General features: G+C 47.2%; 1 protein-coding gene and 1 long non-coding RNA gene across 3 annotated transcripts in view; both read left to right on the top strand.

Moving 5' to 3' along the window:
- The first annotated feature begins 9,235 nt into the window (after positions 1-9,235).
- Positions 9,236-26,683, top strand: part of LOC309376268 — a 192,069-nt gene continuing 174,621 nt past the window's right edge. The window contains exon 1 of the long non-coding RNA XR_014171136.1: positions 9,236-9,303. This is a non-coding gene — a long non-coding RNA (uncharacterized lncRNA). The remainder of the gene's footprint in view (positions 9,304-26,683) is intronic.
- LOC309376029 (gastric inhibitory polypeptide receptor-like) overlaps positions 19,386-26,683 on the top strand; it is a 34,733-nt gene continuing 27,435 nt past the window's right edge. For both annotated transcript variants that reach the window (XR_014171049.1, XM_081922178.1), the window contains exons 1-2: positions 19,386-19,707; positions 26,332-26,512. Coding sequence is in view for 1 of the 2 variants with exons in the window: in XM_081922178.1 (XP_081778304.1) it covers positions 26,456-26,512 (57 nt within the window). In the remaining variant the exon portion in view is untranslated. The remainder of the gene's footprint in view (positions 19,708-26,331; positions 26,513-26,683) is intronic.

Raw genomic sequence — 26,683 nt, 5'->3', positions numbered from 1 at the left:
CAAAAACAGTACATTGTGGATACTTGTTACATAGAAATTTTCGCAAGCAACTTGCAAAATTTAAGCACAAATACAAACACATCATATATATTTTAAAAGAAACATTTACTCAAAAACATGCCCAATTCTTTTTTTAAAAAAAATACAACTCCGGATAACAAGCAAAAAGCCTCAGTATCACAAACATGAGCGGCAAACAACATCATTTGAATTTGTCAGAAGCCTTTGGGAAAATGTATGTTTTTAACTGGCGCCACAAAATGCAAAATTTATTATACTTTAAATACCTTTGAAATTCAGGAGGAAACCCTCATTCCGTTTATTTATTAAAGGTGTTTGTTTATCATGCAGCCAAAGGTCCAGGGCAGAAATCGAGACGACCCAAGCCAAAAGAGCAAAAAACATAATTCAAATTTTAATGACAAATAAAACCAGCAAAATCAACAGATTCAGATGCCCAATATGCCTCTCAGAGGACTGGGCAAAGAGGTGCGCCTTTATTTCAGAGGGAAGGTTTATTCCAAAGGCATGGGGCCACCACAGAAAAGCCCAGCCCTGGGCACCTGGCCTACAAATCTCACTAGGAGCAGGGACCTCGTTGTTGTTGTTTAGTCGTTTAGTCGTGTCCGACTCTTCATGACCCCCTGGACCAGAGAACGCCAGGCACCTCTGTCCTCCACTGCCTCCCGCAGTTTTGTCAAACTCATGCTGGTAACCTCGAAAACACTATCCAACCATCTCGTCCTCTGCCATCCCCTTCTCCTTGTGCCCTCCATCTTTCCCAACATCAGGGTCTTTTCCAGGGAGTCTTCTCTTCTCATGAGGTGGCCAAAGTACTGGAGCCTCAGCTTCACAATCTGTCCTTCCAGTGAGCACTCAGGGTTGATTTCCTTCAGAATGGATAGGTTTGATCTTCTTGCAGTCCATGGGACTCTCAAGAGTCTCCTCCAGCACCATAATTCAAAAGCATCAATTCTTCGGCGACCAGCCTTCTTTATGGTCCAACTCTCACTTCCATACATCACTACTGGGAAAACCATAGCTTTAACTATACGAACCTTTGTTGGCAAGGTGATGTCTCTACTTCTCAAGATGCTGTCTAGGCCTGTCATTGCCCTTCTCCCAAGAAGCAGGCGTCTTTTAATTTCGTGGCTGCTGTCACCATCTGCAGTGATCATTGAGCCCAAGAAAGTAAAATCTCTCACTACCTCCATTTCTTCCCCTTCTATTTGCCAGGAGGTGATGGGACCAGTGGCCATGATCTTCGTTTTTTTGATGTTGAGCTTCAGACCATATTTTGCGCTCTCCTCTTTCACCCTCATTAAAAGGTTCTTTAATTCCTCCTCACTTTCTGCCATCAAGGTTGTGTCATCTGCATATCTGAGGTTGTTGATATTTCTTCCGGCAATCTTAATTCCGGCTAGGGATTCATCCAGCCCAGCCTTTCGCATGATGAATTCTGCATATAAGTTAAATAAGCAGGGAGACAAAATACAGCCTTGTCGTACTCCTTTCCCAATTTTGAACCAATCAGTTGTTCCATATCCAGTTCTAACTGTAGCTTCTTGTCCCACATAGAGATTTCTCAGGAGACAGATGAGGTGATCTGGCACTCCCATTTCTTTAAGAACTTGCCATAGTTTGCCGTGGTCGACACAGTCAAAGGCTTTTGCATAGTCAATGAAGCAGAAGTAGATGTCTTTCTGGAACTCTCAGGGACGCGGACTTATAAAAAATATTGGGGGGGCCCGGGAAAGCTCATGAATAATAAATAAGCTCATGAATATGCAAATAAAGTGGCGCCGCCTCCTCGTGAGCGAATAGGGGAGAGCGTGCTGCGCCTATTAATCAGCTCCAAAGGAAATTGGGTGGAGCTTTTGCTCGGGAGGGAGGGCAGGAGGCATGCAGCCCGCCCCTCCCTGTGCATTTTGGGCTGGGGGAGGGGCGGCGATGGCGCTCTGCTGGAGGGGCGCCGGAGATTATTGGGGGGGCGGAGCCCCCAAACGAATTTTTGAGGGGGCTCGGGCCCCCTCAAGCCCCATGGAGTCGGCGCCTATGGGAACTCTCTAGCTTTCTCCATAATCCAGCGCATGTTTGCAATTTGGTCTCTGGTTCCTCTGCCTCTTCTAAATCCAGCTTGCACTTCTGGGAGTTCTCGGTCCACATACTGCTTGAGCCTTCCTTGTAGAATTTTAAGCATAACCTTGCCAGCGTGTGAAATGAGTGCAATTGTGCGGTAGTTGGAGCATTCTTTGGCACTGCCCTTCTTTGGGATTGGGATGTAGACTGATCTCCAATCTTCTGGCCACTGCTGAGTTTTCCAAACTTGCTGGCATATTGAGTGTAGCACCTTAACAGCATCATCTTTTAAAATTTTGAATAGTTCAGCTGGAATACCGTCACTTCCACTGGCCTTGTTATTTGCAGTGCTTTCTAAGGCCCATTTGACTTCACTCTCCAGGATGTCTGGCTCAAGGTCAGCAACCACACTACCTGGGGTATACGAGACATCCATTTCTTTCTGGTATAATTCCTCTGTGTATTCTTGCCACCTCTTCTTGATGTCTTCTGCTTCTGTTAGGTCCTTTCCACTTTTGTCCTTTATTATGGAAATCTTTGTACGAAATGTTCCTTTCATATCTCCAATTTTCTTGAACAGATCTCTGGTTCTTCCCATTCTATTGCTTTCCTCTATTTCTTTGCATTGCTCGTTTAAGAAGGTCTTCTTGTCTCTCCTTGCTATTCTTTGGAAATCTGCATTCAATTTCCTGTATCTTTCACCATCTCCCTCGCATTTTGCTTGCCTTCTCTCCCCCGCTATTTGTAAGGCCTCATTGGACAGCCACTTTGCTTTCTTGCATTTCCTTTTCATTGGGATGGTTTTCGTTGCTGCCTCCTGTATAATGTTACGAGCCTCCATCCATAGTTCTTCAGGCACTCTGTCCACCAAATCTAAATCCTTAAACCTGTTCCTCACTTCCACTGTGTATTCATAAGGGATTTGACTTAGATTGTATCTTACCGGCCCAGTGGTTTTTCCTACTTTCTTCAGTTTAAGCTTGAATTTTGCTATAAGAAGCTGATGATCTGAGCCACAGTCAGCTCCAGGTCTTGTTTTTGCTGACTGTATAGAGCTTCTCCATCTTTGGCTGCAGAGAATATAATCAATCTGATTTCGATGCTGCCCATCTGGTGATGTCCATGTGTAGAGTCGTCTCTTGTGTTGTTGGAAAAGCGTGTTTGTGATGACTTCACTAGATATTAAATCCTGTAGCACAGTGGTGTCCGAACTTTTTTCAACTTTTTTCAAAGAGGGCCAGATTTGGCCAAAGTTGTTGACCTTTTTTTAGAATCGAAGTTGTTGAAGTAAGAATTAAACCGACTTGCGAGGCCGGATTAGGCCCCCAAAACGGACTTTGGACATGCAGAATAGCAGAATCTACACTGCAACCTGTCTGACACAAAACACATAGTATAAAACTTTCCAAGAAGCTGCCTTATACCAGACCAGATTATTTTTCTTTCAGTCCATCTATCCCAGTATTGTCTACCTCGACTGGCAGCAGCTGTCCAAGATCTTAGGCGAAGAAGGGTTATTCTCAGTACCTATTGTTCTTTACTGAAGTTCTCACCCTGGGCCAGCAGGGGGATACTGTAGATAGTTTTCACTCAGATCCACATATGCAAATAGGGGATCGAAAGTGACGTTCAGTGATTGGATAGTTACAGAAAATGGTTACTGTTGCGTTGTAGTGGAGCTCTATATAAGCAGGCTGGCTGAACCCTTCGGTTCAGTTCTGTTCTGGCCTGTGAATAAACAAAAGCTGTTTGAAGAATTGCTGTGTCGTCTGATATGTTCACCCACAACTGAACACTGGCGACGAGGGTGGGATGGATGGACGACAGAGCACAGCCAGATGCAGCCACCCTCTGAGCAGAGCTGAATCACTGAGCTGAATCACTGTGCGAAATCATTGAACAGAACCAATTCAGAGCTGATGGCTCTGGCTAGAGCACTGAGTTCCATCCATCGCCCTCTATGCCGGCATTGGAACCATGGCTTCACTTGTGCCTCTACCGCCGTTTGCCCCAGCCTCTGAATCATGGGACTCCTACCTCGCTTGGTTCGACTGCTACCTCCAAGCCAACGAGCTGACGCAAGTATCACAGGAGCGTAAGCGGGGCCTATTCCTCAGCCTCTGTGGGCCTGAGGTGTTTGAGACGGCCCGAGCATTGGTTGCGCTTGTAGCAGTCCAGGCAACACCGTGGGACACGATTCAAGAGAAGCTCCGCAACCACTAGGCGCCAAAGCCGTCCAAGATTGCTGCCCGCCATGCATTCTACCACCGGAACCAGGCAGAGGGGGAGTCAATCAACAACTACACCACCGCCCTGCGACAGGCTGCAATGCACTGCGAGTTCTGAGACTTAGACGATGCCCTGATGGATCGAATCGTCTGCGGGGTCCGGGACATCCGTCTGCAACGGTGTCTCCTCACCAAGCCAGACCTCACGCTGCAGAAAGCCATTGAGGAGGCCGTGGCCTCAGAAGCTGCTGAACTCTCCGCCCAGGAAATCTGCAAGGCCAGTAGCCCATATTTAAAAGACTATGTTCACTGGACAAACTGCACATGTAAAGCTGTATGGTGAATAGGGTCAATTTATATGCTTATGTGCCTTACTGAAACCAATAAGGGTATTGCTGTATTTGATGAAGTGAAGGGCCGTGAGGACCAACAAAAGGGCCAACCAAAGAAATAAACTGCCACAGGGGCAGGATTAAACCGATGAGCGGGCCGGATTAGGCCCCCGAAAGAGACTTTGGACATGCCTGCTGTAGCAGAATCATCTCCAAACCCCTCCTCATCTACATTGCAACCTGTCTGACACAAAACACATAGTATAAAACTTTCCAAGAAGCTGCCTTATACCAAACCAGATTATTTTTCTTTCAGTACGTCTAACCCAGTATTGTCTACCTTGATGGCAGCAGCTCTCCAAAATCTTAGGCAAAGAAGGGTCATTCACAGTACCTATGTAATTTTTTAAAATGGAGAATGAACCTGCTGAGGCATTCTGCATTTAATGTATAAATGCAAAATTACAAATCTGTTGGACATCCTATGATCGCATAGTTCTAGGATATCCTACTACACAGAGGATATTCCTCTGTTAGAAAAGCTCTCTGTCAGGCCAAGTCCCATGAAAGATAGGGAATCCTACAATGAAGGAGGAGGAGATTGTCCCATCAGCAGTTAGCAGCACCTGTACAGGTCACCTGGTCACAGCCAGCTCATGCACTATGGTGAAATGTACAGGCAGCAACCATTTCATACCCTCCAACATTCCTCCAGTGAAAATTGGGATGTCCCATTCCATAACGATAATTTAATCTTTATACACCACACATCTTACTGGGTTTTCCCAGCCACTCTGGGCAGCTTCCAACATATATAAAAATAATAATAAAACATTAAACATGAAATATATTCACAGTCCTGCAGTGATTTCATACTCTTTCTTGCAGCTTGTAAAACAGTGATTGAATTGCCCCCGAAACCTCAGGCTTTTATATACGTTATTTACACAACGAGTCCCGTCTGATTGGCTGATTCTGCTTCCCTCCTGGAGCCTGATTGGTCTTTTCCTGCAAACCAATCAGTTGTTGCATTCTAGGATGCTACTTGCCTATTCTTCTAGGATCGAAGCTTAGTACATAACATAATCTCTATACAGGATTGCCTTCGAACGGCTCGGGGGTCGGATAACACCATACCCTCCAACATTTCTCCAATGAAAAGTGGGACATTCTGGGATTAAATCAGAAACTGGGACAGCTTCTCTAAATCAGGGATGTCCCTGGAAAATAGGGACACTTGGAGGGTCTGCCGTTTTAGGCACGTCTGATATGTGTTCAGCCGTGACCATGCATTGTGCTGAACCAGGAAGTGATCCAAAAACATCACAGAAAAGGGTAGTGCAGAATGGGGTGTTTGCAGGATTTTTCAATGCCTTGTTAGCATCCACCTGCCTTGGGAGACAATGGAGGAGTACATCTTTGGGGATCAAGTCAAACTTTTGAAGAGTCATGGGGTCTGTTGTGGCTGTAGAGACCGATACAGGAGAGACATGTTTTGTTGCAGCTGGGGCAAATGAAGGGTAGTGATAAAGAGGGATATCAAATCCAAACTCTTCTTTTTCTTCTTCTCCCAGCGGTCATTCCTCCTCTGGTCACTGCTACGGATGCACAACCTGACTGTCTCTCTCCTGGCCTTTGGTCATCTGCAAGGGATTCCCACACATGGCGGTGTTGATGTTGCCAGCCTTCGTGTGACATAGTGCATATATTTATATGGGTACCTGCTGAGAAGGGGAAGAAATGGAGGCAGTGAGAGATTTTACTTTCTTGGCCTCCATGATCACTGCAGATGGTGACAGCAGCCACAAAATTAAAAGGTGCCTGCTTCTTGGGAGGAAAGCAATGACAAACCTAGACAGCATCCTAAAAAGCAGAGACATCACCTTGCCAACAAAGGTCCGTATAGTTAAAGCTATGGTTTTCCCGTAATGATGTATGGAAGTGAGAGCTGGACCATAAAGAAGGCTGATCGCCAAAGAATGGATGCTTTTGAATTATGGTGCTGGAGGAGACTCTTGAGAGTCCCATGGACTGCAAGAAGATCAAACCTCTCCATTCTGAAGGAAATCAGCCCTGAGTGCTCACTGGAAGGGCAGATCCTGAAGCTGAGGCTCCATGACTTTGGCTACCTCATGAGAAGAGAAGACTCCCTGGAAAAGACCCTGATGTTGGGAAAGATGGAGGGCACAAGGAGAAGGGGACGACAGAGGACGAGATGGTGGGACAGTGTTCTTGAAGCTACCAGCATGAGTTTGACCAAACTGCGGGAGGCAGTGGAGGACAGAGGTGCCTGGCATTCTCTGGTCCATGGGGTCACAAAGAGTCGGACATGACTAAATGACTAAACAACAACAACAACAATTGTTGGAATGGCATACAAAGGATGAACAAGTTAAATATGTGATGATTGATTGGGCAAGAGATGTAGGAAACAATATACTGTTGGAAAATTGGGAAAGGCTGTGGAAGAAAGGGGTTAAGTTTACTACATGTACTGTATTAAAAGAAAATATGAAAATGATGTATGGATAGTACTTAAACCCGGTGAAATTAGCAAAGTTCTACCATACAAATGAAAATCAATGTTGGAAATGCAAAGAAAAAAAGATACTTTTTTCATATGTGGTGTCCCAAGGTGAAAGACTTCTGGGAAAAGATTTATAATGAGTTGAAAAAAAATGTTGAAATATGCATTTATTAAGAAACCAGAAGCCTTTCTACTTGGAATACTAGGATTGAAACTGCCCCAAAAAGATGCTAAACTGTTTGCCACTACAGCGGCAAGGCTTTTATTAGCCCAAACCTGCAAATCGTAAGAAATACCAAAAATAGAAGAATGGCAGATGAAGATGTTGGATTTTTTGGAGCTGGCTGACCTGACTGGAAGAATCTGCGACCAGAAAGAAGAGGAGATACAAGAGGATTGCAAGAAATTTAAAGAATATTTAGCTAAATATTGTGATATTAGATAAATAGAAAATTCTTGGAAGTAATAAATAGGCTTAGGGGTAGAATAAGAATATGTGGTAGTAAATCATAGAATCATAGAATCATAGAGTTGGAAGAGACCACAAGGGCCATCGAGTCCAACCCCCTGCCAAGCAGGAAACACCATCAGAGCACTCCTGACATATGGTTGTCAAGCCTCTGCTTAAAGACCTCCAAAGAAGGAGACTCCACCACACTCCTGGGCAGCAAATTCCACTGTCAAACAGCTCTTACTGTCAGGAAGTTCTTCCTAATGTTTAGGTGGAATCTTCTTTCTTGTAGTTTGGATCCATTGCTCCGTGTCCGCTTCTCTGGAGCAGCAGAAAACAACCTTTCTCCCTCCTCTATGTGACATCCTTTTATATATTTGAACATGGCTATCATATCACCCCTTAACCTCCTCTTCTCCAGGCTAAACATCCTAAATATTAAGGATTAAAATATTAATAAATGAGGAGAGGTTAGTAAATGAAAGAAATCAATGTAATTAGAAATATGAATTTGGAGAACTGTTATATAGGTGATAGAATGAAATTCAGTTAGAGGGGATTTGAGGAAGTCAGTTATCAATGTAATAAGAATTAGGTATTTGAAGAAATCATTTTTCTTTGTGTTTAGTTCATTGTTGTAATGTGTTTTTTCTTTGTTGTGTGTTTTGTTATGTTAGGTAAAGGTAAAGGGACCCCTGACCATTAGGTCCAGTCGTGACTGACTCTGGGGTTGTGGTGCTCATCTCACTTTATTAGCCGAGGGAGCCGGCGTACAGCTTCCAGGTCATGTGGCCAGAATGACTAAGCCACTTCTGGCGAACCAGAGCAGCGCACGGAAACGCCGTTTAGCTTCCTGCCGGAGCGGTACCTATTTATCTACTTGCACTTTGATGTGCTTTCGAACTGCTAGGTTGCCAGGAGCTGGGACCGAGCAACGGGAGCTCACCCCGTCGTGGGGATTTGAACCGCCGACCTTCTGATTGGCAAGTACTAGGCTCTGTGGTTTAACCCACAGCGTAAATTTTGTCCTCTCTCAGGGTGCTGTATTATCAGAGTCCGCCCCCTGTTCGAAGGTAAGTGAAGTGTTTAGTACATAAGAACTTGAGAAAATGCTGGCTGCTGAATGAGATCAAACGCTGTCATAGTCCAGTATGTTGTTCCCACAGTGGCAACCAGATGCCTCTGGGAAGTCGACAAGCAGAGCATGGAGGCAATTGCCCTGTCCTGTTTTGTGTTCCTTAGCAACTAGTATTCACAGAAATATCGCCTCTGACGCTGCATGCAATGTATCCATAGGTAATGGCTTTCCAGTTAATATTAAAAAGTATGCACAACAGCTTGGAACAGAAACTGCTTCCTGGAACTAGAGAGCTGAAGTGGCTACTCAAGCGTTTAGTAGTGGAAAATAAACTTAGAAATCGAATAAATACCGTATTTTTTGCTCTATAAGACTCACTTTTCCCCTCCTAAAAAGTAAGGGGAAATGTGTGTGTGCCTTATGGAGCGAATGCAGGCTGCGCAGCTATCCCAGAAGCCAGAACAGTAAGAGGGATTGCTGCTTTCACTGCGCAGCGATCCCTCTTGCTGTTCTGGCTTCTGAGATTCAGAATATTTTTTTCTTGTTTTCGCCCTCCAAAAACTAGGTGCGTCTTGTGGTCTGGTGCGTCTTATAGAGCGAAAAATACGGTACATACAGAGAAATAAAAAAAACCCAGTGGGTTAAAATTACAGTATTTGCAAACATGCCTTTCCAATACCTAGTTCCTTTTTTTAATTTTTACCCCCATCGTTGGGCCTCTCTGACGTCTGGCGAACTTTTGCTTCTCTTCCTCAATGACAAGGATTGATATGTTCAGACAGGGAAAAGCAAAGAATGTAAACTATACTCCAGTGAGTATTTTATTTTACTTCTTCGTACTAAACACAAGCAGCCAATCCCAAAAGTCGCAGAACGTGACCCCCGTTGAACTACAAATAAAGCGATGTCCTAGGCACTTCAAATCTGGATAGATGCAAATATACAGTGGACACTGGCGACTGGCGACTGGTGGGTGAGAGGGCTAGGAATGTGGTGGCTCTCTTTGCTTTGAAGAATTCCTTAAGAGTATCCCAGAATAACATACAATGTGGGGTTTCCACTTAAAGGCTACCTGAAAGGAAGATATGGTGAATTTAGATAATATCATTTACTGGAATGGCTTTTGCTGGTGTGGAGACTTCCAAGTTACACAGAACTCCCCACTGAGCAAAACAGAAATACAGTGGTACCTCAGGTTAAGTACTTAATTCGTTCCGGAGGTCCGTTCTTAACCTGAAACTGTTCTTAACCTGAAGCACCACTTTAGCTAATGGGGCCTCCCGCTGCTGCCGCGCGGTTTCTGTTCCCATCCTGAAGCAAAGTTCTTAACCTGAAGCACTATTTCTAGGTTAGCGGAGTCTGTAACCTGAAGCATATGTGACCTGAAGCGTATGTAACTTGAGGTACCACTGTATGGCACATTCTCAGGAATACAGTTGGGAATTTCTCTTGAAATTTAGGGTTCACCCACACTGTCATTTAACATGAATTGTAAGCTTCCTATAACTCAGTTAATTAATTTGCCCTTGTCCATAGGACATCTTCCTTTAAATCCCTGCCTCCCTATAGGGGCACTCTTTAATGGAGAGGGTATGAGAAAATATGGATCAAAGGAGGAGAAAATGTGGGGAGGCAGGGATTTGGATAACAGATTAATGGAAAAACAGAAAGCTGTTTTGGGGGGACAGGGGATGGGCTGGTGTGGAGGACTTCCTTGGAGGACCGTCTTGAGGGGCTGGGAGCTGGGGGCACTGTCCTACAGTGGTTCCGCTCCTTCCTCCTGGGCCGTGTTCAGAAAGTGGTGGTGGGGGATGAGTGTTCAGACCCCTGGGCTCTCACTTGTGGGGTGCCTCAGGGTTCTGTCCTCTCCCCCATGCTTTTCAACATTTACATGCAGCCGCGGTGAGAGATCATCAGGATGTTTGGGCTGGGTGTTCATCAGTATGCAGATGATACCCAGCTCTACCTCTCTTTTAAATCAGAACCAGTGAGGGCAGTGAAGGTCCTGTGTGAGTGTCTGGAGGCGGTTGGAGGATGGATGGCGGCTAACAGATTGAGGTTGAATCCTGACAAGACAGAAGTACTGTTTCTGGGGGACAGGAGGCGGGCAGGTGTGGAGGATTCCCTGGTCCTGAATGGGGTAACTGTGCCCCTGAAGGACCAGGTGCGCAGCCTGGGAGTCATTTTGGACTCACAGCTGTCCATGGAGGCACAGGTCAAATCTGTGTCCAGGGCAGCTGTTTACCAGCTCCATCTGGTACGTAGGCTGAGACCCTATCTGCCTGCGGACTGTCTCGCCAGAGTGGTGCATGCTCTGGTTATCTCCCGCTTGGACTACTGCAATGCACTCTACGTGGGGCTACCTTTGAAGGTGACTCGGAAACTACAACTAATCCAGAATGCGGCAGCTAGACTGGTGACTGGGAGCGGCCGCCGAGACCATATAACACCGGTCTTGAAAGACCTACATTGGCTCCCAGTATGTTTCCGAGCACAATTCAAAGTGTTGGTGCTGACCTTTAAAGCCCTAAACGGCCTCGGTCCAGTATACCTGAAGGAGCGTCTCCACCCCCATCATTCTGCCCGGACGCTGAGGTCCAGCGCCGAGGGCCTTCTGGCGGTCCCCTCATTGCGAGAAGCAAAGCTGCAGGGAACCAGGCAGAGGGCCTTCTCGGTAGTGGCGCCCACCCTGTGGAACGCCCTTCCAGCAGATGTCAAAGCGATAAACAACTACCTGACATTCAGAAGACATCTTAAGGCAGCCCTGTTCAGGGAAGTTTTTAACGTGTGATATTTTACTGTATTTTTGGTTTTTATGGAAGCCGCCCAGAGTGGCTGGGGAGGCCCAGCCAGATGGGCGGGGTATAAATAATAAATTATTATTATTATTATTCCTGGTCCTGAATGGGGTAACTGTGCCCCAGAAGGACCAGGTGTGCAGCCTGGGAGTCATTTTGGACTCACAGCTGTCCATGGAGGCGCAGGTCAATTCTGTGTCCAGGGCAGCTGTCTGCCAGCTCCATCTGGTATGCAGGCTGAGACCCTACCTGCCTGGGGACTGTCTTGCCAGAGTGGTGCATGCTCTACCTATCTCTTGCTTGGACTACTGCAATGCACTCTATGTGGGGCTACCTTTGAAGCTGACCCAGAAACTGCAATTAATCCAGAATGCGACAGCTAGACTGGTGACTGGGAGCGGCCGCCGAGACCATATAACACCGGTCGCATTGGTTCCCAGTATGTTTCCGAGCACAATTCAAAGTGTTGGTGCTGACCTTGAAAGCCCTAAACGGCCTCGGTCCAGTATCCCTGAAGGAGCATCTCTACCCACATCGTTCAGCCTGGACACTGAGCTCCAGCTCTGAGGGCCTTCTGCCGGTTCTCTCACTGCAAGAAGTGAGTTTTCAGAGAACCAGCAGAGGGCCTTCTTGGTGGTGGCGCCCGCCCTGTGGAATGCCCTCCCATCAGATGTCAAAGAAATAAACAACTATCTGACGTTTAGAAGATATCTGAAGGCAGCCCTGTTTAAGGAAGTTTTTAATGGCTGATGTTTTAATATATTTTTAATTTTTTGTTGGAAGCTGCCTGGAGTGGCTGGGGAAACCCAGCCAGATGGGCAGAGTATAAGTAATAAATTATTATTATTATTATTATTATTATTATTATTATTATTATTATTCCTATCCGTGTTAAACTACAATGTAGATGAACCTGTACAGCAACTCTGTACGATAGGTAAAGGTAAAGGGACCCCTGACCATTAGGTCCAGTTGCGGCCAACTCTGGGGTTGCGGCGCTTATCTCGCTTTATTGGCCGAGGGAGCCGGCGTACAGCTTCCGGGTCAAGCTGCTTCTGGCGAACCAGAGCAGTGCATGGAAACGCAGTTTACCTTCCCACCGGAGTGGTACCTATTTATCTACTTGCACTTTGACGTGCTTTCGAACTGCTAGGTTGGCAGGAGCTGGGACCGAGCAACGGGAGCTCACCCTGACACGGGGATTCGAACTGCTGACCTTCTGATCAGCAAGCCCTAGGCTCTGTGGTTTAACCCATAGCGCCACCCGCGTCCCTTACAATGTAGACAAGCCTGTACAGCAACTCTGTATGATAGGTCATTATTATTTTCTCACAAGGGAGAATGAGAAAGAAACTTATCCAGTGCCCACAAAACTATCCACCAGAGGTTCTGACCACCTTCCGCACACATTCCCTTGCCATTTTTCCTGTTACTGTTATTATCCACCTGAGGGATTTACCCGTTTCTCGGAAATTAAGTGCTGAGAGCTCAGTTCTGCATAGAAGTGAATTATTTCTACCCGGAACCTCAAACTTAATTGCCAAATATTTAAGGGAACGAGCTTGGTGATTGTCTGGTAGAAATTATTTAATTTAAGCCCAAAGTGCAGACGTCATTCGGCACAGGGGAGAAAAATTGTTCCACTTATATATTATCGTGTGAGCTCAGATTACGGTTCCGTGGGACTTTGCCCGAAGATGGTTTTCCAATCTGATTTGATGGTTTTCCGATCTGATTTGAAACATGCAAGCCTAGGAACAAACATCATGCTAAAACAAAGTAGTGTTTAATTTTGGTTTTTCTCCCTGATGAGGAAATTGCCCTGAGTGTTTCTAACCCAGTTTTGTCTCCCGGGACCCTTTCTGTTACTCCACAACACTCCTGACATTTCCAAACCCGAGTCCGTAAATAGATGTGAAAGCATCTGCAATTTTGTCATTTTATGTAAAAACCAGCCGTTTTATTAATGTGTTTACAACTTGTGCTTCGTGTCGTTTACTCCCTCAAGAGTGTTCCCTGACTCTGCAGTTCCGCCGCCCGTCTTTAGGCTTCCCGTTCTGCTCCTTTGAGCTTCTTCCTTCTCAAACTTTCCTCAAAACGTGACGCTCATTTTCTGACTAGTATGCCACGGAGGTGGGAAACATTCATAGGCTGAATACATTGGAAGATGATTAAGAAACTTGTTCGCAAAGAATCCTCGGAAGATCTTTTATTGCGGGGTGGGCGAAGCTACCCCAAAAAAAGCACAACGTGTGTGTCCCCCCCAACACCCTATATGTGATGGCCTGGGATTCCGATTCAGAGGATGAACCAGAGGAATCCCAGCCTGCACTGGAGTCCCCGCCTCCAGGGCCGGCTGAACTGGGGCAAGGCCTAGATGCTGAAGAGCCTGCACCTGTGACAGAGCTTCAGGAGCTGGCCCCAGGTGAAGCCCTTCTGGGCCCAGAGGGGCTTGACGACTCAGTGGCCACAGGTGAGCCTCCTCCAGGGCCCAGTAACCCTTCGGCCTCTCCTGATCTGCAGAGGCTTAGGGCAGAGAGGCGAAGGGAACTGGTTGCCCCCAGGAGGAGTGCTCGCCTTAAGGCCAGAGGAGGCGGGGCTCCTGGGGGCCGGGACCGCCCCCGGCCTTAGAAGAGGATAAAAGCCCAGTCAGCCTGGCCCCAGGTTGCGGGAGCAACGTCGTTGTTGGCTTCGGACCTTCCTGTGTTCCTGATCCCTGCTCGGCCTCCTGTTCCTGACTATCCGGTGTTCCTGATCCCTGCTCGGCCTCCTGTTCCTGACTATCCGGTGTTCCTGATCCCTGCTCGGCCTCCTGTTCCTGACTATCCGGTGTTCCTGATCCCTGCTCGGCCTCCTGTTCCTGACTATCCGGTGCTCCTGTTCCCTGCTCAGCCTCCTGTTCCAGCGTTCCTGTTCCCCGCCCGGCTCTCCGCCTTGGACCTCGCCCCTCTTCATGTGGACTCTGCTTACACCCACGGTACCTACCCCCGGGACCAGCACAGTATACATCCCATTGACATAGTACAGCAGGCATCCCCAAGCTTCGGCCCTCCAAATGTTTTCTACTACAACTCCCATCATCCCTGACCACTGGTCCTGTTAGCTAGGGATCATGGGAATTGTAGTCCCAAAACATCTGGAGGGCCGAGGTTGCCTATGCCTGCTATAGAGCAACATCTGTGATCCCTGGGAGCTCTCCGGGGTCCTGAAGCTCCTGCTATCTGACACAGGCTGCTCAATTCCCTGCGATCTGCTGCTTGCTTGCTTGCTTGCTTGCATACATGTTCTGTTCATGAACCGTTACTCTGACTTTGTAGGCTTGATCCGTCCTGGTATAAGGCACTTTGCTACTCTAGCCCCAGTGCAGAGCCCAGCATTTTTACTTTAGAGTAAAGCTCTCTGGGTGGTGACTCCACCCTTCTCAGGGCTTTTCTGTTTCTTGCATCCAACTGCAGCCTAGATCTCACTGACAAGATCTCTCAGAGCTGGCTCTGGCTCTGTGGGCCTTGGTTTTTATCTCTCGGCAGCAGTGCTGAATCTTCGCTGGCAGATAGCGACATTGCTGGCCCAAGAGACCCAAAGCGAGAGAGGGAGGTTTCTCCATTCAGTAAACCCTTTGAAGGGCCAGCTCCTTTTCATCGTTGGTTGCCATTTATTAATCCGAAGCAGTTCCTAGACAGATAAAGGGCCCGGGAAGTGCGTTTCAGACAGCCCTGAAAGCCAGTGTGATGTAGTGGTTAAGAGCGGTAGACTCGTAATCTGGTGAACCGGGTTCGCGTCTCCGCTCCTCCACATGCAGCTGCTGGGTGACCTTGGGCCAGTCACACTTCTCTGAAGTCTCTCAGCCCCACTCACCTCACAGAGTGTTTGTTGTGGGGGAGGAAGGGAAAGGAGGATGTTAGCCGCTTTGAGACTCCTTAAAGGGAGTGAAAGGCGGGATATCAAATCCAAACTACTACTACTACTACTATTCTTCTTCTTCTTCTTCTTCTTCTTCTTCTTCTTCTTCTTCTTCTTCTTCTTCTTCTTCTTCTTCTTCTTCTTCTTCTTCCCTCTGGTAGCTAGGGATCATGGGAGTTGTAGGCGAAAACACAGGGCCGTCTTAGCCATAGAGGCTAGTGGCGCAGGGTGCCAGGGCACCAAATTCTGGAGGGCGCCAGGGAAAAGGCAGAGGCTGGACGCGGCGCCTCCTGTAATCAGCTTGCCGCCCTTGCCCACCTCCACCATGCCGAATCAGCACCGTGCCCGGAGCCTCCATTTGCCATGGCCACCATGGCACAAGGCAGCCAGCTGAGCCAGGAGCCGCCATGTCTAGACTCCGCCTCTTCCTCACTGGAGGAGCCGCCCTCCAGCTGCTGCCCGCCTCCTCCAGCCCCGGCAGCGCCGTCTTCCCTAAAAAAGGTTGGCAACTCTGGGAAAGGAGGGGCACCACACCGGACGGATCTTTGCACCCGGGTGCAGGATATGCTTAAGACGGACATGCCAAAACACAGATGTCAATATGCTCATGAGCCAGCTAAGTCCTGGAGACAAAAAGACGTTTAATTTTGATGTTGAACAACTACACTGGGCAGAATACAGTGGTACCTCAGGTTACATACACTTCAGGTTACAGACTCCGCTAACCCAGAAATATTACCTCGGGTTAAGAACTTTGCTTCAGGATGAGAACAGAAATTGTGCTCCAGTGGTGCGGCGGCAGCCAGAGGCCCCATTAGCTAAAGTGGTGCTTCAGGTTAAGAACAGTTTCAGGTTAAGAACAGACCTCTGGAACGAATTAAGTACTTAACACGAGGTACCACTGTATATGGGAAATAGAAGGGGAAGAAATGGAGGCAGTGAGAGATTTTACTTTCTTGGGCTCCACGATCGCTGCAGATGGTGACAGCAGTCACGAAATTAAAAGATGCCTGCTTCTTGGGAAAAAAGCAATGACAAACCTAGACAGCATCTTAAAAAGCAGAGACATCACCTTGCCAACAAAGGCCCGTATAATCAAAGCTATGGTTTTGCCAGTAGTGGTGTATGGAAGTGAGAGCTGGACCATAAAGAAGGCTGATCGCCGAAGAATTGATGCTTTTGAATTCTGGTGCTGGAGGAGACTCTTGAGAGTCCCATGGACTGCAAGAAGATCAGACCTATCCATTCTGAAGGAAATCAGCCCTGAGTGCTCACTGGAAGGAGAGATCCTGAAGCTGAGGCTCCAATATTTTGGCCACCTCAGGAGAAGAGAAGACTCCCTGGAAAAGACCCTGATGTTGGGAAAGATGGAGGGCACAAGAAGAAGGGGATGACAGAGGATGAGATGGTTGGACAGTGTTCTCGAAGCTGCCAGCATGAGTTTGACCAAACTGCGGGAGGCAGTGGAAGACAGGAGTGCCTGGCGTGCTCTGGTCCATGGGGTCACGAAGAGTCGGACACGACTAAACGACTAAACAACAACAACTGTTATGGTTTAAACCTTTATGAACTAGAGCTCCATGCCAACAGATGTGTGGATTGCTACCCTCAGCAAGTGTAAGACAGTATACAAGTTGTGGGTTTGAAAAAAAGGAGAGAAAAAACCTATAAACAGTGGGTCCAAATTACTGATCTGTGTTGCTGTTCAGTGTTCAGCTTAATTAATACAATAAAAGGACAGTAAATATTAACAAGAGCAGGAATTGGTGAAAGCCTAATCATCCTAACTTTGCTACGTTAATTGACGCTTGTAGTGGAAAAGGAAACCATCGTCTAGGTTCAAGCCTGAGCAAACAGAATCAAACTTCCGGATAAGGTGTCACAAGAGTCTTTCAACGAATGGGCAACACAGCTGGCTCCTCTGGATGTTATTGCCAGAAAGTCCTGGCCATCCCTGATGAAAAACAGACACAGTCGGAGTATATGGGCGGTGTTAGGATTTAATGCAAGATTGGTTTTTCGTTTGCCACCGCTGCAGTTGAGCAGCAGGAGTAGCCTAGTTACTAGGTAAGGGATGAGTTCTGATTTAAAAGTTAAATTATTATTATTTTTAAGTTGCCCAGATATAATATCATGCCCGGTGCTTAATTTGAACCCCTTAGCCAACCCCTTAAAGGTAAAGGGACCCCTGACCATTAGGTCCAGTCGTTACCGACTCTGGGGTTGCGGCGCTCATCTCGCTTTATTGGCCGAGGGAGCCGGCGTTTGTCCGCAGACAACTATCAGGTCATGTGGCCAGCATGACTAAGCTGCTTCTGGCGAACCAGAGCAGCGCATGGAAACGCCGTTTACCTTCCCGCTGGAATGGTACCTATTCATCTACTTGCACTTTGGCATGCTTTCGAACTGCTAGGTTGGCAGGAGCAGGGACCGAGCAACGGGAGCTCACCCCGTTGCGGGGATTTGAACCGCCAGCCTTCTGATCGGCAAGTCCTAGGCTCTGTGGTTTAACCCACAGCGCCACTGGCGTCCCTTATAGCCAACCCCTTAGGCAACTTCGAAAGCTAAGGCTTAGGTCCTGGATAGCATTGCCAAAAAATTTAAACCATACTCTAATTTAAACATAGCCAGATCTTACTTACCGGTACCTGAATTTTGCCAGTATCGCCCAGCCTCCTAGGCTGCCATCCATGCTAATGATCCTAATTTTGAGAGCACTCTGTCTGCCTAATTAAAAAGTGCTGTCCTTTCATGGTCATTATAGCTGGGCATCCCTTTAATGCCCATTACAGTTATACACAATCAGACAACACTCATCATTGGGCAGCTGTTGGGGGGAAACTTCTATTTTAATTCCTGGTTTTGAATCTCTTCTGATGTGTTCTAGTTACTGCTTTTAACTAGTTTGTTTTCATCACTCTGTATTTTATAATGATGTTTTTAAGTATGGTAAGCCGCCTTCCATCCCAGCTTTGGAGGAAGGTGGAAGATAAGTACAGTGGTACCTCAGGTTAAGCACTTAATTCGTTCCGGAGGTCCGTTCTTAACCTGAAACTGTTCTTAACCTGAAGCACCACTTTAGCTAATGGGGCCTCCTGCAGCTGCCGCACCACCGCTGCACGATTTCTGTTCTCATCCTGAAGCAAAGTTCTTAACCTGAGGTACTATTTCTGGGTTAGTGGAGTCTGTAACCTGAAGTGCCTGTAACCTGAAGCGTATGTAAGCCGAGGTACCACTGTACATTAAATCGGTGTAACTTGCAATAATCACACAACCCTTCTGATAATTTTACAGATGTACCTCTTCTAAGACAAAGATAATATGGCGAGTGGCTTTAATAAAACCGTTTTCTATTTGAATTGTTGTCTGCAGCTTAAAAAAAGGAGGGAAAATAAAACCCAAAATCCTGCCATTGTATCATTTAAATCAGGGGTCAGCAAACTTTTTCAGCAGGGGGCCGGTCCACTGTCCCTCACACCTTGTGAGGGGCCGGACAATATTTTGAAAAATAATAATAAATGAAGGAATTCCTATGCCCCACAAATAACCCAGAGATGCATTTTAAATAAAAGGACACATTCTACTTGTGTAAAAACACGCTGATTCCTGGACCATCCACGGGCCGGATTGAGAAGGCGATTGGGCTGGATCCGGCCCCCGGGCCTTAGTTTCCCTACCCATGATTTAAATCGTTTTTGTGCACCGCTCTTAGGGAAACACTGCAAACAAACAAAAATAAAAAACGTCGTTGCTATTTCCATAGGGCTTTGAAGAGCGCCAAATGTTTTGTCACCATTTCCCCTGCTTTCTTTCTTTCTTTTTTATTTCCTCCCCCTGCCCTTTGCAAAGCAAACATCCCCAGCCTGCATCTCCAGCAATGGTAAACACAACAGAGAGCAATAAGGTTTTCCCTAGACGCCACCCATTCCCCCCCTTCCACTGCTGCTGCCTCAAAGTTGCTGGACGAGGCCTGGATGAGGCCCCCACTCCTCCATCCGACGCAGCTGTGGGAACAGCTTCCAAGGGGCGCGGTGCGCAGTCAAGCCCTGGGGAGGGCATGGAGCACATCCCACGGTCCCCAGAGAGGAAGAGAAGTCGAGAGGAGCAGCCCACCTTTCTGCAATGATGCTTCTTCGCCCCCATGCCTTTCCTCCCGGCAGCTGTCTCCTCTCCCTCCCCGCTCTTGAATCACCCACTCCTCCTGGCTTGACAAGGCGCCTTTTAACTCCAGAGCATCAGCAGAGAGGACTGCCAGATGCGCTGGGCTGCGGCTGGAGGGCTGAGGAGCCAGGAAGCAATCGCTCACCTTAACAGGTAAGCCTGTCTGCTTTTCATCCTAGTAAACAGAGAGGCGGTTTGGGTTTTCTGGGGTTTGCCTTCCAGCAACAGGGTCCCGGGACTCTTCTGCTTTCTCGTTCGCTCGTCTGGGATCCTTTAATTTAGAGAGGAGGCGACTGGAATAATAACACTGGGATGCATGGAGGCTAAATGTTGGAAGGTTCGGGACTGTTGCAGGAATTTATGTATAGGTTTTTTGGGGGGTTGCCCCTCCAGCAGATATCATGCACATGCAGCCCACTACCAAAACCAGCCCAATCGCTTTGGGGACTTTTGTGATTTGTCCCCACAAAACACTTCACTGCAGTTTCTTCCTATCTATTCCAAGGGCCTTTGCTGCACGATACCAAATGTAAGAATTCACTGATAAATGGATCTATGTACTGGCTCACAGGGAAAACTTCAGAAAGTCATATAGACCTGTGAGCTCAGCTGCTCAGCAGCCCCTCTGCCTGAGTGATAATCCCTGGCATCCTGATACCTGAGTGCCAGACAGGTAGCCATTCCGGAAATAACAAACCCAGATGAAGACAAAAGGGTGGGATTAACTTGGCTGGGAAACAGGGAAATGTAAATATCTCTTTTGCTTCACTTGATGGGTGTTTGGTGGAGGGCAAGGAGAACCATGGGGCAGGGTCCAGGATGCTCAGATTACGGCCACCAGACCTCCCCTTTCATGATGTAACCGTGATGTATGAGTGATGTAGTTTGGGGGGGTGTAACATGGGGATGAGCAGCTAATAAAAGTTTGGAGGCTCTTTTGTTCGGGGCTTCCATCTTGTTCCACCTGGTGGCAGGTGGGAGTCCTGTCACAACAGTCTTCAATCAAGACCAAGCCTACTGGCTGCTGTTTTGCTCTGGTATTCCTGGCTGGTGTCCTTGTTTTTTTGTCCAAGGGAGCCCTCAGATTTCTCCGTTAACAGGACAAATAAAAGAAAGTTCTTCTTCGCTCAGTGCAGTGTTAAACTGTGGAACTCTCTGCCCCAGGAAGGAGCGAGGGACACTAATTAGGATGGCTTTAAAAGAGAATTAGACAAATTCATAGAGGAGAAAGCTAGCAGTGGCTATGAGCCCCAAGGACGATGCTCTGACCCCAACAGTCAGAGGCAGAAATTGTTCTGAATACCAGTCACTGGAGGAGAGAGGGCTCTTGTGTTTGAATCCTGCCCTTGAAACCTCAATTACTTATTACTACTGCTTGTGGTGCTGTGGGTTAAACCACAGAGCCTAGGGCTTGCCGATCAGAAGGACGGCGGTTTGAATCCCTGCGACGGGGTGAGCTCCCGTTGCTCGGTCCCTGCTCCTGCCAATCTAGCAGTTCGAAAGCACATAAAACTGCAAGTAGATAAATAGGTACCACTCCGGCGGGAAGGTAAACGGCGTTTCCGTGCGCTGCTGTGGTTTTCCAGAAGCGGCTTAGTCATGCTGGCCACATGACCCGGAAGCTGTACGGCGGCTCCCTCGGCCAATAAAGCGAGATGAGCGCACAACCCCAGAGTCGGCCACGACTGGACCTAATGGTCAGGGCTCCCTTTACCTTTACCTTACTGCTTGGTTCTCTTAAATAAGGTTCTCTTTAAAACTTTTTTGAGTTTCTGCCCTGTTTGGGGTTTGTTTGAAACGTTAAAACCTCAATTCTTATCACTACTGCTCGATTCTCTCAAATAGGGCTATGTTTAAAACTTGTCATTGAGGTTTTCATACCTTTTTTGTAAACTCGAGGAAGCATTTCCAGCCCGGCTCTTGGGCTTGTTTGATATCACTTAAAATCTTACAATTTCTTCATTTCCTTCTGAGGAAACTGATTAGTTCAGTGAAACGAGTTTTGTAGCCGGCATCTCGTTAAGTTTCTGTTTAATTCTAGTTTATTTTTTTGTTATTCGATAGTCGATTACTTCTCGTTTCAGGGATTTTCACGCAAGCTAAGGCTTGCTTCTGAGTAAAACTGCTGAGGACACGCAGGATCATTTCCCTTCCTTCTATTTGGTTCTGCAGATTATCTCCATGTAAAAGAAAGGGCACAGGGCTGTTTCTGATCCTTATAATATCCTGGTGTCTGGCCAGGCCGTCTCTCCTTCTTTTAATCAAATAAAAAGGTATTTTTATTTTTATTTAGTTTATACATGAGGAGGAGCAGACAGACCAGGTCTGCGTCAGAAGCCTAGGGAGCTGGAAGGGAGAGAGATGGGTGAGGGAAGAGGGAAGAGGAGGCCAGTGGCAAAGTCCTGGTTTGGGACAAGAGAGTTTGACCTCTGAAGTTTCCTTGTGGAGAATAGAAGGAAAGAAATGGAGGCAATGAAAGACTTTACTTTCTTGGGCTCCATGATCACTGCAGATGGTGACAGCAGCCACGAAATTCAAAGACGCCTGCTTCTTGGAAGAAAACAATGACAAACCTAGACAGCATCTTAAAAAGCAGAGACATCACCTTGCCAATAAAGGTCTGTATGGTTAAAGCTATGGTTTTCCCAGTAGTGATGTATGGAAGTGAGAGCTGGACCGTAAAGAAGGCTGATCGCCAAAGAATTGATGCTTTTGAATTATGGTCTGGAGGAGACTCTTGAGAGTCCCATGGACTGCAAGAAGATCAGACCTATCCATTCTGAAGGAAATCAGCTTTGAGTGCTCACTGGAAGGACAGATCCTGAAGCTGAGGCTCCAAGACTTTGGCCACCTCATGGGAAGAGAAGACTCCCTGGAAAAGACCCTGATGTTGGGAAAGATGGAGGGCACAAGGAGAAGGGGACGACAGAGGACGAGATGGTTGGACAGTGTTCTCGAAGCTACGAGCATGAGTTTGACCAAACTGCGGGAGGCAGTGGAAGACAGGTGTGCCTGGCATGCTCTGGTCCAGGGGGTCACAAAGAGTCGGACATGACTAAATGACTAAACAACAACAACAACAACATTTTCATCAGAGAAAGACGGGGTGTGACATCTCTGCATCTCCTGCACACATAGATGTCAAATGCACACATCTCACAGCTGTCAACTTTTCTCTTTACTTGCGAGGAATCCTATTCCTTTTTTCTTTTTCCTTTCTCCTCCTGTGATGAGGCTGCATTCTAATATTTTAATGTTTCAACATTTTAATTGTTGTATTTTAATCTTGTTTTTAAGTTGTATTCATTCAACTTGTTTTTATTATTGCTTGTTAGCCGCCCTGAGCCCGGCCTTGGCTGGGGAGGGTGGGGTATAAATAAAAATTATTTTTATTATTTGGAATAAGGGAATTTCCCTTTAAAAAAGGCAAACGTTACAGCTATGACACATCTACATCAGTCAACTATTGCAACTTCTCTGCCAAGCCTACCTCACAGGGTCGTTGTAAAGAAAAAAAATGTGTGAAGGAAGGGAGTGTGTACAAGACTGTCAACAGATAAATGGAACGGAATAAAATTTTAGGGGTAAGCTGCTTTGAGTTCCTGTCATGAAAAAGGTGCGGGGGAAGAAGAAGAAGAAGAAGAAGAAGAAGAAGAAGAAGAAGAAGAAGAAGAAGAAGAAGAAGAAGAAGAAACTGAGGGAATGATCAGGACCATACCAGCGAGTAAAATCTTATTGAACCTAGTGGGACTTACTTCTGAGTAAAATTGCTTGGGATTGCAGTATAAGGCTCCATTGACGATAATAAACAGTCCACACGTTTCCTAAGAAATGGCTGGCTGCTGAAACATTGCAATGAAATCATTTAACGTGGATTGGCAACATTTTCCTTCAAAATTACAAAATTTGTACACCAATTTCTTCATTTGCCACAGATGTTTAGTTTTCAGGATAAACAGGACTCTCATTTTTTTTACACCTACGCACAGATACGCTACTTGTTCTCCAAGACATGGAGGGGAGCAAAAAAAAAAAAAAAGGAAAAGCGGGACATTCTGGGGTCAAATCAGAAATAGGCATGGCTTCTGTAATTGCAGGACTGTCCCTGGAAAATAGGGACACTTGGAGGGTATGAGAGTAAGGCAGTCTCGGCAGGTGCCAGGGACAAACAGTGAGGCATTGGAAGATGGCACAGCTCTGGTTGTCGTTTAGTCTTGTCCGACTCTTCGTGACCCCCTGGACCAGAGCATGCCAGGCACTCCTGTCTTCCACTGCCTCCCGCAGTTTGGTCAAACTCATGCTGGTAGCTTCGAGAACACTGTCCCACCATCTCTTCCTCTGTCGTCCCCTTCTCCTTGTGCCCTCCATCTTTCCCAACATCAGGGTCTTTTCCAGGGAGTCTTCTCTTCTCATGAGGTGGCCAAAGTCTTGGAGCCTCAGCTTCAGGATCTGTCCTTCCAGTGAGCACTCAGGGCTGATTTCCTTCAGAATGGAGAGGTTTGATCTTCTTGCAGTCCATGGGACTCTCAAGAGTCTCCTCCAGCACCAGAATTCAAAAGCATCAATTCTTCTGTGATCAGCCTTCTTTATGGTCCAGCTCTGATATTGGTGCCCAAATAAGATTCAGTTTCCAGTCAAATCAGCTTCTGTACATGAAACTGGAATGCCAACTTGCCCTTTGCTTCAGGGAGCAAAATGTCTTGAACTGGCCCTGTTTGGAATTACGGGGAGAAGGCGACACACAACTTGCCTTGTTGTCCCTTCCCTGTTTCCTCTGTCCTGCCCCTGCGCCCCTAATGTGCCCAGCCGGATGAGGCCGGCCCCCTCCTGTTTTAAAGTGCATTGCGGAGAAGTGAGCATCGATTTCCAATTTTTACTTCCTCCTGACAGCTTTTAGCCAAGTAAACATCGCTGAGCACGGAAACAAGACACTGACAGTTTGTGGATAAATGCCCGAGGGCTTTGTCCGCATCCTGAAAAGCGAAAGGAGGGAGGAGAAGCGGAGTGCGGCCCAGTGGTTAGAGCAGCATTCACCAGCCTGCTTTGGGCTGCTTGGTTTCACAGCCAAAGCTGGCGGAGGGCAACTGGTTGGAGGGAGTCGGTCTCTCAAAGCATCTCGCTAAGCACACACTCTTGGCGGGTTCCCGTGAGAACCTTCCGGAACAGCAGCTGACAGAATGAGAAGTCTAGGGCCTATTTTTAGGGCACTTAGTTTTGAACATCCCTCTGTGGCCTAGGAATATAGGGGCAAGGGGACTCGGGCTGGAGGGAAGTGGATTAGCTGCAGAAAAGGACCCAAAAGGAGCCCAGATTTTGGGAACTGGCAATAGCTGCCTGCATAAACCTCTGCTCAACAGGGGAGTGTCGGGTAAATTCCAGGTGACCCATTTATTCGGATCTGTTTGCAGGGAGGCTAGACAAAGCTGAGTCAAGCAAGCGTCATCCCACACTTTCTGGTGCATTTCCTTGTCGGTTGTTGTTTAGTCGTTTAGTCGTGTCCGACTCTTCGTGGCCCCATGGACCAGAGCACGCCAGGCACTCCTGTCTTCCACTGCCTCCCGCAGTGGAACTCATGTTCACAGCTTTGAGAACACTGTCCAACCATCTCGTCCTGTGTAGTCCCCTTCTCCTTGTGCCCTCCATCTTTCCCAACATCAGGGTCTTTTCCAGGGAGTCTTTTCTTCTCATGAGGTGGCCAAAGTACTGGAGCCTCAGCTTCAGGATCAGCCACTTCATCAGCTCTGAATCTACTTGTCCTTGTCCTCCGCTCTTCCTCAGTAGCATGTTGGACGCCTTCCGACCTGAGGGGCTCATCTTCCAGCGTCATAACTTTTATATGCCTGTTGTCTTTGTCCATGGAGTTTTCTTGGCAGAGATACTGGAGTGGCTTGCCGGTTCCTGCTCCAGGTGGATCACGTTTGGTCAAAACTCTCCACTATGACCTGTCCATCTTGGGTGGCCCTGCACGGCATAGCTCATAGCTTCTCTGAGTTATTCAAGCCCCTTCACCATGGCAAGGCAGTGATCCATGAAGGGGTCCTTGTCGTTTACCTCACCACAAAAAATATTTGGAGGGAGTCTGTTTGTTGAGCAAGAGCTCCACGTCAAGGATTGAGCATCCCGAATTTGCCAGTATGCTGTTGAATCTCATCTAGAAATCGGAGCTGTCTGGAAAGGCTCTGTGTTTTTTCTTTTAATTTTTTTTTAAATTTCAGGTAACAAACCCATACAAGGAATATGCAGCTTAGTAGTTCTACAGAGAAGAACGTAAAATGTTTAATAGACTATTGTATTTTAATATTCTGTTGAAGACTCTTGAGAGTCCCATGGACTGCAAGAAGATCAAACCTCTCCATTCTGAAGGAAATCAGCCCTGAGTGCTCACTGGAAGGACAGATCCTGAAGCTGAGGCTCCAATACTTTGGCCACCTCCTGAGAAGAGAAGACTCCCTGGAAAAGACCCTGATGTGGGGAAAGATGGAGGGCACAAGGAGAAGGGGACGACAGAGGACGAGATGGTGGGACAGTGTTCTCGAAGATACGAACATGAGTTTGACCAAACTGCGGGAGGCAGTGGAAGACAGGAGTGCCTGGCGTGCTCTGTTCCATGGGGTCACGAAAGAGTTGGACACGACTAAAGACTAAACAACAACAACAACATTCCGTTGAAAGCAGCCCAGAGTGGCTGGGGAAACCCAGCCAGATGGGTGGAGTATAAATAAATTATTATTATTATTATTATTGTTATTGTTATTATTATTATTATTTCACCCCCAGAACTCTTCCACCGAACGTGGGTCCAGTGTGGATGGAGGCGGACTCCCACTGCAGAAGGCTGCTAGCCAGAGGAGCCTGAGATGGATCCCCCTCACTGGCCTCGTGTCTGTTCCTCAGCCGAAGAATGCAGGGATCTCTTGATCTCTTCCTTTTGCTTGTCTTGCTCCAAAAGAACGCAGAGGTGAGGCTGGAGGCGAGGAGCAGGGTCTCATCCGCATCCTAATACAGTGGACACTCAGGTTGTGAACATGATCTGTGCAGGGATGCACATTCACAACCCGCAGCGGCGCGTCTGCGCACGTGCGGGTTGCGATTCGGCACTTCTGCCCATGCGCAAAGTGCGATTTAGCGC

The sequence above is a fragment of the Podarcis melisellensis genome (assembly GCF_964234715.1).
Source record: "Podarcis melisellensis genome assembly, chromosome: 8".
Taxonomy (NCBI): domain Eukaryota; kingdom Metazoa; phylum Chordata; class Lepidosauria; order Squamata; family Lacertidae; genus Podarcis; species Podarcis melisellensis.
The sequence above is the reverse complement of the archived record's forward strand: the minus strand, read 5'-3'. Positions and strand labels throughout refer to the sequence as shown.